Genomic DNA, 15,019 nt, shown 5'->3' with positions numbered 1-15,019 from the left:
CGAGACCAGAACAGATGTTGCATCTTAAATACATAAAGCCACGGGAGGTTTTGGGATTGCCTATTACTGTTTTCATCCTAATATAAGATTGGCAATTTCATGTTTTTGTGTTAAAATGTTATAAAAGCCGCAGTCATTTTATTTGCACACGTTACATTTTAAAAAATTGTAGCATTTTGCACTTGTATGGTACCGACTTGTACAGCGAGCGCGCTTTCCAGCTGAGCTCAAGGTCGTGAATAATCGTAATTTTGGATGTGTTAATGATATTTTTTTCTCTTTCCAATTTGATTGTGATTAGTGACGGGCAGAACTAAATATAATGCATTCGAGACCTTGAGGATTGATACTTTCGAAACCTTATTCTCGAGTTCAACATAACCTTTAAAAGTCGATGTAGGCCTAATTTACGCAGTACAAGATTTCCATAAACTGACTACAAACAGTATACCGGTGACCAAATTACAATGGCAGATTAAAAAAAAAGATTTTGCCATGATACTGGACGCTTTTGTATCTAATGTGTTTTATTTTATTAGATTAGAGAATGATAAACTACTTGTGGTCGATTGTTGTTTGGCTTGGTGTTACGGGTATTAGATTTTTCGAAGAGTTTGGCTGATCAAAGTTGCTGAACTGAAAGAAGTTTCCAAAGGAATCTGGCGAAGTTTCCCCGGTAAAACTGAACGTAAAATTTCGAGATTTTTAAGTCATGTACCGGTAATAAACGTTTGAAGCCAGCCCCGCTGTCTAACTTGCCCGCCTCTCACCCGGAGGGCCCGGGTTCGATTACTGGCCAGGTCAGGCATTTTTACCTGGATATGAGGGCTCATTCCAGGTTCCGTCATTCTACGATTACGGTACCTCTAATTGAGGAGCTATTTAATGGTGATATGGTGACCCCGGACTAGAGAGCCAGGAATAACGGCCGAGAGGATTCGTCACACTGACCATGAGTCACCTAGTCATCTGCAGGCCTTTGGACCGAGGGCGGTCGTTTGGTAGGCGGAAGGCCCATTGGGGCTGTAGTTTGGTTTGGTTTTAGGGGCATTTGTAACATTATAAGTATACACATTTCATTTTTGTGATGTTTAGCCAAATTGTTTATGGTTCATTCGTTCCCGGATTTTCCGTTTTCCCGTGTTGTACGTTTTTTTTCCCGTGGTCCCTCCAAAAACGGAGAATCAAGGTTCTACTGTATTATTATTATTTTGAATGTAGGAATTACACTTTTTGAACAGACTGTACATTATTCTATTCAAAACATTTATGCATTTTCGTGTCACCACGACAATCCTTTATTTAGATCTATAAAACTTCATAGATTTATTTCATATCTCGCAGATATTTTGTATTTGATGTAGATAAATAAAAACTGCTAAATGTGGCTGCTAATACAAAGTTTAACATTGCCAGTTCTAGGGTTAATATTAACAGAGCAACTCTGCTCCACTCCTTCCTGCTTAGTGTTTTCTTTTTTTTCATAGCGTTCAATTCTTATCTTTGCAGTCATCATCATCATTCCCCTTGTCCAATTTGATCATGATTGGTTATCTCCATTGTTTCCTGGGTCTACCTCCAGATCTTTTCCCTCAAACCTCCAGTTGAAGCATGGACCAACGGGACGTGACTGTATTGACATTTTTAGATCTCAGTAGTGCCTTCGACACTGTTAATCCTCAGTTACTACAGCAGAAACTTCGAGAGCTAAATTTTAACAGTGTATGACTTCGTTTCTTTTTATCTTATCTTGAAAATCGCCGGCAACGTGTAACAGTTGGAAATTTGAGTTCAGGATGGCAAAGGAAGACCCTCGGCGTCCCTCAGGGGTCGGTTCTCGGACCACTGCTATTTATCATCCAAATTAATGATATATCAAAAGCTCTTAAATTCTGCAAATTGCAAGTGTACGCGGATGATATACAGATTTACTATCATTCAAAACCGAGTGATATTGATACTGCAATTACTAAAATAAATTCTGACCTTCAACATCTTAGTGACTATGCAAATAAAAACAGTTTATTTATGAATCCAAATAAGACTCAAGTTATTATTATCGGTACCAGTAAAAACCTTTATTCCCTCAAGCAACAGAACATCCCCCCAATAATTTTAAACAATAAAATCATACCCTACTCTACTTCAGTGACCAACTTAGGAATTATCATGACTGAGACTCTAAACTGGACTCAACAGGTGATAAGCACATGCAATGAAGTACATAAAAGCTTATATCCCCTGAAACGGTTCGCTAATATATTCTCTGTTCGACTGAAAGTACAAATAATTCGCTCTCTTATACTACCTATATTTGACTACTGTGACACTGTGTTGACTGGAATAACCTGGGATAGTAACAAGAAACTGGACCGGAGCCTGAACAGCTGCATAAGATATATCTTTAATCTGCGATATGATGCTCATATATCACCTTATTATAAGGAGCTGTCGTGGCTTCGAGTGCACCAGCGCCGTGCTATCGCTTGTGCACAAAGTTCTTTCCACTAATACTCCCGACTATCTGTCTTCATCTTTTTCTTACCTCTCGTCCTATCATGAACATAATACAAGATCTGGTTCCTCTCTTGCCATACCTATAAACCGCACTGCTGTGTACAACCGCTCCTTCATAATCTCTGTGTCTAGGTCATGGAATTCGCTACCTGCGAACATTAGAGAAAATCCTTCTCATCGCAAGTTTAAAGTGGCTTGCCGGGAGCATTTGCTGGGTAGATCCCGCTGACTTGCTGGATAATTGTTGAGTGAATGAAGGAATGAATGGGATGAATGAATGGATTACTGCAGTTACATAATTTAAGTGTACGTTATTTTGTGTATTTTAAAATTAAGGATTCTTTCATTATTATTATTATTATTATTATTATTATTATTATTATTATTATTATTATTATTATTATTATTGCTATTAATATTATTTGTTTTATTTGTATTCGAAATTATAAGTTATGTATATGTATACTCATCTAGTGGTTAAGTGTAAGAGAGGGCCTTGAGCCCTAACTTCGCCACCAATAAAGGCATTATCTATCTATCTATCTATCTATCTATCTGTCAACTTCACTATTGTTCCTTGCAAGCTCATAAGCTCTGCCTCGATCGTTCTGGTCTCTCTCTCTCGCACTCCGCATATGCCTACTGTTTTCCGTACTTATATTTCTGATTCAGTGCTGTCTTGTCTTAGCCAGCATAAATCTTGCAAATTTCACCCTAATAATGTCATATTTCCTTAACAGATATGGCTAACCTAACTTCGCTGATGCCAGCTCTAAATGAATTCCCTCTGGTGCCGATCCACGTCCAGGATGCAGAAGGCGCTTGGGACCTCAACTGGCAGCGCTCATGGGCACGAAGTATGGTACGGCACTTTCTGAACACGGAGACCATCCTGGAACTGAGCACAGAGCAGGCTCGCTACTTCCACGCACCTCTCGGCAATCTTCCTTCCGACCCTACCATGTTTGCTACAGACCTATTCTATGCACGGCATCTGGTCAAGAACAACTTCGTACTCTGGTGCTCGCCCACTGAAAGGCCTGATCTGGGAGGCAGAGAAGCTGACGATAACAGGTGAGGCGTTACTTAAAGACTTTAGGGGCATTTTCTTCTCTGTACGTTGTCCTCTGAGAACTCCTCCAATTTCTCTTTGCTTTCTCAATTGATTCCTTCATTCATGAGCTTACAGAAGTTATTATTTATTTAATTATTCTTCGCAGAGTTTTCCCGCCGGTGCAGGCTCTGCTGTTTTAATCTTGGTTTGCTATTTTGCATGATCTTGGGCATCATCTGGTCTGAAGTTTAGAGTCTTAATATCAGCATTTACTGTGTCATGCCAGCGCTGAGTGAAACTGGCAACTGTTCCAGGTGCAGCACGCAGGACATGGCCATACCATTGGAGACATTTTTCTCGTGCCTTGCCAGTGATGGGTGCAATGCCCATTTGTTGGCAAATCGTGTCGCTTTTTATATGATGCAGGAGCGTGATACCCATCGACCGACAGAGCATATGCATTTCCATGGTGTGTAATTGGCGCTCCGAAGCTTTGTCGTCTGGTCGACATTTCAACACTGTAACGAGTATTATGGTTCTTTCTTAGGAAATTTCACCTTTACAATACCAAAGTGATTTATTTCTTATCAGGCTAACATTATAGGTACATGTTTCATCTTTTTAAAAGACATCTTCAGAGACATATCTCAGTGTTTTTAGAAATGGAACTGTATCTTTGCCTTTTTTAACATTGTTTCCTTAATAGCTGAAGATGTCTTTAAAAAAAGACAAAACATGTACCTATAATGTTATCTTGATAAGGGATAAATCAATTTGGTATTGTGAAGGTGGAATTTCCTAAAAAGGAACCCTATCATTTGCCAAGGTCGACAGTACAGGCTTAAAAATGAATTTATTTTTATGTAATTCAGTACCATTTTAAGCAGAGTATGCGTGTGACTTCCTCCATCTCATTCATGCCGCCTTTATCCTACTTTGCACTTCATCACCTATCCCGCCGTCAGCCTGTAGGTGAGATCCTGGATACCTGAAGCTTACGGTTTCCGTCAAGGTCTCTTCACCAACTTGAATGGAGCCGTTGCGTGGAATGATTTCCAGGTATTCGGTCTTCTTTTTGTTCAGACTAAAACTATATTTAGAGAGATGGCTGTTTCAATCTTCAACTTGATGCTACAATCCTCTTCTGGTAGTATCAGCAAAGGCAACATTATCTCCAAGAAACACTCATTTGCAGGTCCTGTGCGATTAAGGACAAAGAGCAATGGGGACAGTGCGGAGCCTTGGTGTACACCGTCTTTCACTGTGAAGCACTCCGAGGTGCGAACAACAACTTGTAGTTTTTGTGTATATAGCATCTTGATCCAATTGATAAGCATTTCTGGTACATGGTCGCGAAGTGCATATCAAATCACTTGATGTGGAACATGGTTAAAAGCCTTTTCAAGATCAAGGAAGGCAATGTGCAGCGGCTGTTGTTTCTCTCGGTGCTTTTCAGTGAGCATTCTGTCAGCGAAGATTGCATCGGATGTTGTTATTTAATTCTTTGTCAGTATTACAGTAATACAAATTAATAGAGGTGAAAAGCTCTTTCCATACATTTGGCCTGATGTACAGATTATTATTATTAGTATGAGTAACAGTAGTTCTTTTATTTTTGCAGGTTGCTGACTGAGTTTGAAGAGAGCTCCAGTATAATAACAAACAATCCAGGATGTTACTCCACTTTCTGTGTTGAACTGGACATAGATGGTCTGGCTATCACCACGCTGCTTCAGTCGCATCATGTTCAAGACGTTGAAGGTTCGTATTTTCTTGACTGCTCTTACTGGTGAGATACATTAAGAATAAACCTAACAACAATGATGTAAGTAGATGACCTAATCCCTTACAAAGTGATATCACGGAGATGCTATTTATTACACCAGATAATAGCTTCCACCATAATGATGTCATGTATCCGCAACAAAATTGTAAGGTGTTGAATGAGGTGGTCCCAAATACTTTTAATAAAACGTTGTAAAAATCAATCTCTTCCTTTCCAGGGAGCTAGGCAATAAATACTGGGCCTCAATCCATCATTGCTATAACTTACTTGAGGCAGGTCTTACTCACTGATCTTTTCTGTCCAACCTTTGTGTCCTTTTGAAGCACAGGGCCTTCAAAATAGAATGTTATTGAAATGTCCATTACACTAAAACTGTGCAGTAACTGAAGTGATTATTGTTTAATGAGTTGCACACAACAAATGAAGCAGTAGAGAGTATCACTGTGCAGTTTCGATCTGAGATCATTATTGTGAAAGCTATTATCTGGTATAATAAAAGATATCTCAGTTCAGAAAGGATTAGGTCCTTTACTTACATCATTGTTCTTAGGTTTATACTCGCTGTATCCAGCCATGAAAGGTGTGGTTGGCTCACTCAGGATGTGATATTACCCGGCAAGAAATCAAAAGAATTAGAAACAAAATTTTCTGTTTCTGGAAACACGTATACGTAATAATAATTTGAGATTTTGCTCATCAAAGAAAACAAAGAGAAAGTACCAGACAGATCACAAGAACCAAACGGTACATCCTTGAAAGAGAAAGGCCGGGCTAAGTGGCTTAGCTCCAAAAATCTTAATTTGTGAATATCTCTCATATTGCCCATACAGTGGAAATGATCACCGGGATGAGTAGCTGACAGTTGAGACGCTGGCCTTCTGACCCCAACTTGGCAGGTTCAGTCCTGGCTCAGTCCAGTGGTATTTGAAGGTGCTCGAATACATCAGCCACACGTCAGTAGATCTACTGACACGTAAAAGAACTCCTGCGAGACAAAATTCTGGCACTTTGCCATTTCAAAAACCTTAAAAGTAGTTGGTGGGAGGTAAAGCGAATAACATTATTATTATTATTATTATTATTATTATTATTATTATTATTATTATTATTATTATCAAAGAGAAAGTGAACATGGAACAACTCAATAAAGTTAAGATGATGATGATCCTCCTCCCTTCGCCATACCCAGTTGCTGCCGGCTGAGGGCATTTATGGCACTTCTCCACCTCCCTCTCTCCTTCCACCATTTCTCTTCCATCTTTCTGTCCCCATCCAGATTCTTTTCTTCTTGCACTTCTCTTTATTGAATCGATCCACCCATTTTCTAGGTCTCGTTCTCTTTCCCTCAAACTCCATCATCTGTTTTGGTATTCTTTTCTCCTCTATCCTCTTCATATGTCCAAACCATCTTAGTTTATTTTTATCAGTTTTCGCCTTTAGGTTTTCTATTTTGACTTCCTTTCTTAAAAATAATGCAAGACTTCAACCAGTGATTTAAATGCATCCAGGATATGGAAAATATTTTTGATTTGTTCATGTCATCATTTTCTTGAAGTTTCGATGCAGCTGATGAAGAACATCAGCTAGAACTAATAGACTGTGTAAAACCAAGTGAAATCTCGTGAAAGATATGCTTATTTTCATTTTTTTTTTTTTTTTTATATCAATCTGATGTAACAAATGTGTGCCCAAGTTTGTGGTCAGAAATAATAACTTGTTGTATAGGCCGACTCCATTCATCTTCCTGTGAGTGGGAGCAGTAGAATAACACCCACAGTAGCCCGTGCCTGCCGTAAGAGGCAACTGAAAGGATCCCCAGGGGTTCTTACTTTGGGAGCGTGGGTTGGCGACCATGGGGCCCTTAGGTCAAGTCCTGGCATTGCTTCCACTTACTTGTGTCAGCAACCTGACTTTCATCTAACTTATCCGACCTCCCTTGGTCAACTCTTGTTCATTTCCGACCCCTACGGTATTAGGTTGCGCAGCCTAAGGAAACTTTTCATTTTCACGCCCTTTGTGACCCTTGTTTTCCTTTGGTTGATATCTTAATTATTTGAAGTGTCGGACCCCTTCAATTTTTTTTCACTGATTAGTGTTAATAGAGGACGGTTGCCTGGTTGTACTTCCTCTTAAAACAATAATACCACCACCACCTACTCCACTCAGTAATTAAAACTTCAATGTTTCAACCACCATATTAGCGGTCTGTGTGATAAAAAAATTTGTTTGTTGATAATGTGGGTTTTTTAATAAATGGCTGAGTAGAAGTTTGTATCTTGAGGAAAATGTTTACTTTCTCCAAGAAAAAAAATGCAAGTTAATTATTTGTGTATCCCACCAAGATCCTAAAAATCTACAAATGCCCATTCAAAGGGTTTGAGTTTGAGGCCACTGTGTTATAGTATTTTGTAGACCCTTGCTCAGATAATCTGCAAATCATGAAAACTAAGGACAAGAGTTCGCTCTAGCACAATTTTATCCTTTCTCTACCAAATTTCCAAAAACCTTTAGGAGACAGGTGGAAGCAAGTGACAAGTATAGTGTCTTATGTGCTGGCTTTAGATTCTTCTCATTTTTCTGACTGTCGAGGAGGTGTATTTTGTAATGACTTTCATTTTCTATTTTTACAGGTACTAGCTCTGGTGTGGCGTTCGACACGATTCCACAAGCCTCCCTTGAAGACATGATGGGTGGTCAAGGAGCTGCCTTATCCAGTTACGATGAGACAGCCTTGTGTAGTGCTGCATTCCGTGTCTTACGAGCGATGGTCAGCGCTTGGTTGCGTGACGTTACTGTACACAGAAATGTGTTTGCAGATTTCCAGATCCAGCACTTCTACAGGTATGTGGTCTTCACTTCTGAACATGCTAACAAAGTTAGTTGGTTTATTTATTTATTTATTTATTTATTTATTTATTTATCCAACATAGGACTACTTAGTCCGGTTTATGGAAGGATTTCTTTTTGTCAGCCCAATACGGTTTCATCCTTTCTGAATGTAATTTTCTTTCTGCTTCTGGAATTACTCTTCCAATTCTCTGCTTGTTGATTTTTGTCTGTAGTCAAGTGTGTTTATCTTTGTTGAATGTATGTATGTATGTATGTATGTATGTATGTACGTATGTATGTATATTTTATTTATTTATTTATTTATTTATTTATTTATTTATTTATTTATTTATTTATTTATTTTTAATTATTATTTTTTTTAACTCTAGCAGCTTTCTTCTTTGACCAGTACTCCTTCATTCTTGCACTGTGAATGTCTTTTTGCTCCTGAGTCCATTTCACACCTCCTCCCGGGTGTACTGTTTTTTCTGTTAGTGTCTGGAGAGAGTTTGATGTTCTGATCAACGTTCTGTACCTATTCCTGTCATAAATTTCACTGGAAGCAATGTCCAATTCTTGAAGGTCTTTTCTGACGAGTCTTGCCCACTTGGCATTAGTCACTTTCCCTCTAGAGGTAGTGTGGAAGATTCTGGAGGTGAGCCTCTGATTGTCCATTCTCATGACATGACCGTAGAAGTTCAATCTCCTCTTCCTCATAGATGTTGGTACAGTTCGTTGTTGTGCCTGATTCTATACTTGCCTTCTTCTTTAATAGGGCCCATGATTTTTCTCAGGATCTTCCTTTCCTTCAGCTCCAGTTTTCTAAGTTGCCCATTTCTTACCATGTTTAGGCATTCTGAGGCGTATAGTACTGACGGTCTCACTATAGTAGTGTAATGCCTGATTTTGAGGTTAAGGGAGAGGGATTTGGATTTGTACATGCTCGTACATAGGTGGTAGGCATTTTCCAATTTGATGCATCTGCTGTTCATGGCCTGATCTTCATTCATGTTTGGGGTTATCCATTCTCCTAGGTATTTGAAGGAGTTAGTCCTTTGTACTGTTTTGTCCCCCAGTGGGATTGATTTGGGTGCATTTTTTATGTTGGTGATAAACTGTGTTTTGTTGATGGCGATCTTCAGCCCTACTTTATCTGCTATGTGGTCGAGAGAGGATAGTTAATGGATAGCTTCCTCCACACTGGATGCCAGGAGTGTAAGGTCGTCTGCGAAGGCTAAACAGTTGACTGTTAACTTGTCTTTCTTGTAGCCTATTCTCAATCCAGAGTCTTCCTTCAGCATTTTTGTCCACTCATGAATGACTTTTTCAAGTAGACAGTTAAAGAGGATTGGAGATAGGCCATCCCCTTGTCTAACACCTGTTTTGATCTCAAAGCTCTGCGACAGTTCCCCTCTGAATTTGATTCTGGCTGTAGTGTTGGTAAGAGTTGCTTTCACTAGATTCAAGGTTTTCTTATCTAGTCCCAGTTCGATTGGACAAAAGCAATAACTGCACCTATCTAACAACTGTTGAGGTATTTTATTGATCAGTATACCAGGCAAGGTGTTCACAGGCATTTAGACAAAAACTAATATGGTTTCCGGCCCCAAGATGGATGTCGGAATGAAATTTTCAGTGTGCGTCAAGTAGGCTATTTGAAAAATGCTATGAGAGAAATAAACATTAATGCTTATAACAGGGTGCCGAGTAATTGTGATTAATTGTGATATCGGGTAGGTTATTATAGGTAATTGAAGATATTGATGTCGACAGCCAGATCACATGTGTGATCAAGTTCATATTGATGTGTATTGACAATTAATCAAAATATTATAATAAGGTAGGAAAGGATCAGTGCTCATTATTCAGTAATTTGCCAATTTATGGTTAATGGATGACCTTGTACTGTAAGAATGAAATTAGTCCCTAATTTAGTTTACATCATATTAACACGACTATATTGAACAGGTGGACCCTTTCCTACCTTATTATAGTCAGAGCATAGTAAGAATTGATGGTAGAATGAATTATTGGTTTAAAACTGTTGTAGGGATTAGATAAGGCTGTAATCTATCTCTTTTATTTTTCATGGTTTACATGGATCATTTGCTTATAAGGTATAAAATGGCTGATGAAGTAAGCAGCTTGGAGTATCTGACAACTTAGTCTTAAAGGTAGACTGTTAAAAGCTGAGGCCAGAATTTTGTCCCACAGTTTTTCTTTTACATGCCAGTAAATCTCTCGACACAAGTCTGGCATGATTGAATGCTTTCAGATACCTTTGGGCTGAGTGGGGATTAAACCTGTCAACTAGAGACTGTGAAGAAGTGGATGTCGAAAACCCGGGATTAATGAGGAGAGAGCCCATCTATTTCAAGACAGCAGTGTTTGAAGATGTGTTCTCATGTTTGTCTTTTGTTTCCTCTTTCTATTGTTCCCTGTCATGTTTATCCTGTTGTGTGTTCCCTTTCGTGCTCTTGGCTCTCTATATATGACTTGATTTGACTCTCGCTTTTTCCTTTTTAGTCAGTCATATTCTTTAAGATGACACATTATAACTTTGTCTGGTGCCTTTAAGCTTCTAGTTATGCTACTGCCTATAAATCATCATCTGCATTGTGTTACTTGTACTCTGTATGAGAATTCTAAGAATGTATAAAGTAACAAAGTATCTCATTGTCCTTGCAGGTGGCTGAGATCTCCCAGTGCCTTGCTGTATGATCCAGCTCTCAGAAGAACTTTGCATAACTTGATGAAGAAACTCTTCATGCAGGTAACTTTGTGATAATGTTAACCCCATAACATCTTTTATATCAATCAGTCACCACTGATTTACATTTAGTGCCATCACCCAGGCGACAGATTCCCTTCCAGCTGTTTACTGAGTCTTTTCTTAAATGGTACTGAAGAAGATGGTAATTTATCGAACATCACCCTTCGTAAATTATTCCAGTCACTAATTCATCTTCGTATAAATAAGTGTTTGCTGCAGTTTGTTCACTTGAATTCCAACTTAACTTCTTCTTCTTCTTCTTCTTCTTTTATGACCACATAGGATCACTTTAGTCAGTCCGTCGTTCAGGTCTCTTTGAAGGGATTGTTCGGGCTTTGCGGTCCTCCCAGTACTTCTTCAGACGCTCCGATCTTCGTGCCCTTTCCTCAGTTGAAAATGTGCGTGTTGTTGGTTTGTTTTGTGTAAGGGTAAAGCGGAGGTTTGTATTCTTGAGTTTTGTATTCAATTTTATCTTATTTTTGGTGTCTTCTGTTGTAAGGCCTATTTCCTTCAGATCCTCTCTTACTTCTCTGATCCATTTACATCCTGTTGTGGTATTTTTTGAGACGAGATTGTGTTGTACTAGTTGTTTCAGAAGTCTCGAGTCCTGCATCCTCATGATATGTCCAAAGAATCCCAGTCTCCTCTTACGCATAGTATCTGTAATGGGTTCTAGCTCTTTGTACACGACTTTGTTAGGTATTAACCGCCACTGTCCATCTTTCTGATATTTTTTGTTGATACAGGTTCTTCCAATCCTCCTTTCAATTTTCTGAAGTCTGTCAGTCTTTGATTGTTTATTCAGGTAAAAGAGTGTTTCTGCTGCATATGTAGCTTCCGGTTTTATAACTGTGTTGTAGTGTTTTATTTTTGTATTTATTGATAGACATTTCTTTTTGTAGATATCCCATGTTAATTTTTGTGCTTTAGCTAATCTATTTGTTCTTACTTGGATTGAGATTTTTTCACTTAAGTTATGTGTTATTACTTCTCCAAGATATTTAAACTGAGTTACTATTTTGATTTTATTACCATTTATGATGACTTCTTTTAGCTGTGTTGGTTTTTGGGGCATAATTTCTGTTTTTTCAAATGATATTTTGAGGCCAATTTTATTTGCAATGTTTTGAAGTTCTGATATCTGGGTTTTTGCTTCTTTTATGTCCACTGCTAGTAATGCTAAATCGTCAGCAAAACCCAGGCAATTTGTTTTGATTTTTCGGCCAATCTTTATTTTGGGGGGACATTTTCTAAACCATTCCCTCATTACCATTTCTAGAGCACAGTTAAATAATAGTGGTGAGAGCCCATCTCCCTGCCGTAGTCCAGTTTTAATTTCAAATGTCTCTGATGTTTCACCCCTAAACTTCACTTTTGACTTGGTATTGGTGAGAGTCAATGTTATCATGTTTATTAATTTGGGGTGTAGTCCAAGGTGTCTTAAAATTTTAAACAGAGATTCTCTATGGGTGCAATCATAAGCTTTCTTGAAATCTACAAATGTTATCACCATATCTCTGTTTCTTCTCCTGTTATAGTCCATTATCAACTTAAGACTCATGATCTGATCAGGACAGCTCCTCCAGGGTCTGAAACCTCCTTGATATTCTCCTAGTTCTTTCTCAAGTTGTAAACTTATCCTATTAAGGATGATTATTGAAAATATTTTGTATGTTATGTCTAGGAGAGAGATTCCCCTGTAGTTATTAGGGTCGGTTTTGTCCCCTTTTTTGTGCAGAGGATGAATGAGGGCTGTTGTCCAGTGTTCTGGTAGTTCTTCTTTAATCCAGATAGAGACAAGTTGTTGATGGAGGGCAACTTTTGCTGAGGTTCCTGCATATTTCCAGATTTCCGCAAAGGTCTGATCTTCTCCTGGCGCTTTGTAGTTTTTTAATTTATTCAGAGCTTGGTAGACTTCCTTTATTGTGGGGGGATTGATGTTTTCTGGTGATGTTTTTATCGGGGTGTTGGTGTCCAAATGAAGGAGTTCTGTAGGTTCCTCACAATTTAAAAGCTTGTTGAAATGTTTAGCCAGAATTTCTGCATTGTCTTTATTGTTATGGGCCAGCTTACCATCTTCATCCTTCATCAGTAGGGTCGGGGGTTCATATTTTTGGAGCTGCTTTCTGAAGGTTTTGTAGTAGTCCCTTGATTTAGTTTTACTGAACTGTTCTTCATATCATGATATTTCCTACCTTTGAAAACTCCAATCAAGCGTATTCATCCTACTAATGTTGTCCAAGCTGTCTCTCCTCTGACAGCTTGGAGTATTCCGCTTAGTGAAGCTGTTTGTCTCCTTACTCCCATGTCTTCCAAGCCTAAAGTTTGTGATTTTTGTAACTTTTTTCATAGTTTATCATTTTGATTATCTGTGTTGATTTCCGAGTTTCATGTGAAAAAAGAACTTCATTTAAACTGCCATCTAATCAACACTATAAGTAAGATGTAAATTCTTAATCTACCTCATTAGAAGAAGTACTAGTTTTGGTCTGTCAGCTACATATTGTACCAGTGAAAGATAGCCCGTACTAACTTATTATTTTGAAAAGAGCATGAATTAAAGTTCTCGAGGTGCTTCCTAGGCAAAAATAGCTAGGGCTTGGTACAGGAGGATAAGTTCTATCTGCAATAAGTGAAGATGTACTTTGAACTCTTGGTTTATTCAAAATTTTGGCAAGTTTGAAATTCATATCACCTTGGTACAGTGAACTGTCATCTCCCGAATTGTCTTCCAGAATGGTTCTCCAGGCAACTCATACTCCAGGGTCCTCACATCATGATGGTATTGTACTCGTACTCCAGGATCAAATCGTCACCATGGAATTGGACTCGTGCTCCTAAGTCCACTCGCCACCATGGAATCGAATCCGTACCTCATAACCGAAGGTCTCAAATTTATAATACCAATATAAATGGTCCGTTATTGGACACTATAAATTTTCCAGCTAACTCATTCCTGGTTGCCAGCGTTTCGCCCCCGTGTGCTAGGCTGGGCTCATCAGTTGGTACCTAGCACACCTACCAAGACGCTGGCTAATGCATACCGTGGAGGCCACTGCGTAGGCTAATTGTAGCCACCGGCAGTGCCAATGTACTATGAGAGACTTTGTCTCATTATCAAAAATTGATGCCTGCTTGGCCATCAGATGATATAAATGTTGATTCCCATAGGGAATCTGAAAAAATTGTTCCGAATGAGTAAATTTATTATACCAATATAAATGGTCCGTTATTGAACATATGCCAATAAACTTCACTTGACACTTCTTCTTCTTAAGCCGTCGTCTCCAAACGGAGGTAGACGATCCACACGGCCAGGTCCAATCTTGACGTTGCAGCCATGCCATGTGGATTTATTGGAATATCTCTCAGGATCTTTAATGCAGTGGTTTCCCGTTGCCTTCTGCATCCTAATGCCGTTGACCAAACTGGTTCCTCCGCCTTTGGGAACAATTTCTTGTCCCCAGGACAATAGACTGCCCTTACCCCTACCTGCTTATGCACTCTCAAAGAGACTGTTAGCACTTGGTATAGGGGATCTCCTTATACCGGGAGATAATCTGTCCCTTCATTCGTTAGCCGCCTGCATATAAAATATTATTTTTATATGCAGTCGTTGCCCCCTCTCTACCGCGGGGAGGTGAATGTCGGAATTTCACCGTCATTGAAACAAGGACCAAATGGCATTTCCTTGTTTCTCTGGTTCTTTAGAGAGGACTTGACACTTGCAGATAGAAATTAATGAATGTCACTTCAAAATGTTTAAGTTGAAAATGCGGATAGCATTGATTTAAGAAATGAAAATGTTACCAAAAAAATGAAATAATGATAGAACACAGTTTATGGTTATTTATCCCTGAAAACTGATGAAACTAGGCGTAGTTCACTTGCTATACACTGTCTGTGGTTACTTGCCACAATGTAAAAATAATACTGTTTCACTTGGCACACACAAAAAAGAGGTTCCTGTCACTCCATCAACACAGTAATTAAATCTGAGAGGATTTCTCCTCTTTGTGAAACTTAAACCAGACTTCTTATCATTCAGCTTTGAACTTGG

The 15,019-nt window shown here is 38.8% G+C and overlaps 1 protein-coding gene across 1 annotated transcript in view; it reads left to right on the top strand.

Annotated features, from left to right (window-relative positions):
• The window catches only part of PolE1 (DNA polymerase epsilon catalytic subunit 1), a 127,613-nt gene that overhangs the window by 72,843 nt on the left and 39,751 nt on the right, over positions 1-15,019 (top strand). The window contains exons 24-27 of the mRNA XM_068229922.1: positions 3,258-3,591; positions 5,193-5,332; positions 7,988-8,198; positions 10,875-10,959. Of these exons, the coding sequence (XP_068086023.1) occupies positions 3,258-3,591; positions 5,193-5,332; positions 7,988-8,198; positions 10,875-10,959 (770 nt within the window). The remainder of the gene's footprint in view (positions 1-3,257; positions 3,592-5,192; positions 5,333-7,987; positions 8,199-10,874; positions 10,960-15,019) is intronic.

The sequence above is a fragment of the Anabrus simplex genome, chromosome 12 (assembly GCF_040414725.1).
Source record: "Anabrus simplex isolate iqAnaSimp1 chromosome 12, ASM4041472v1, whole genome shotgun sequence".
Lineage (NCBI taxonomy): Eukaryota > Metazoa > Arthropoda > Insecta > Orthoptera > Tettigoniidae > Anabrus > Anabrus simplex.
This window is presented reverse-complemented; position numbering and strand designations above follow the sequence as displayed.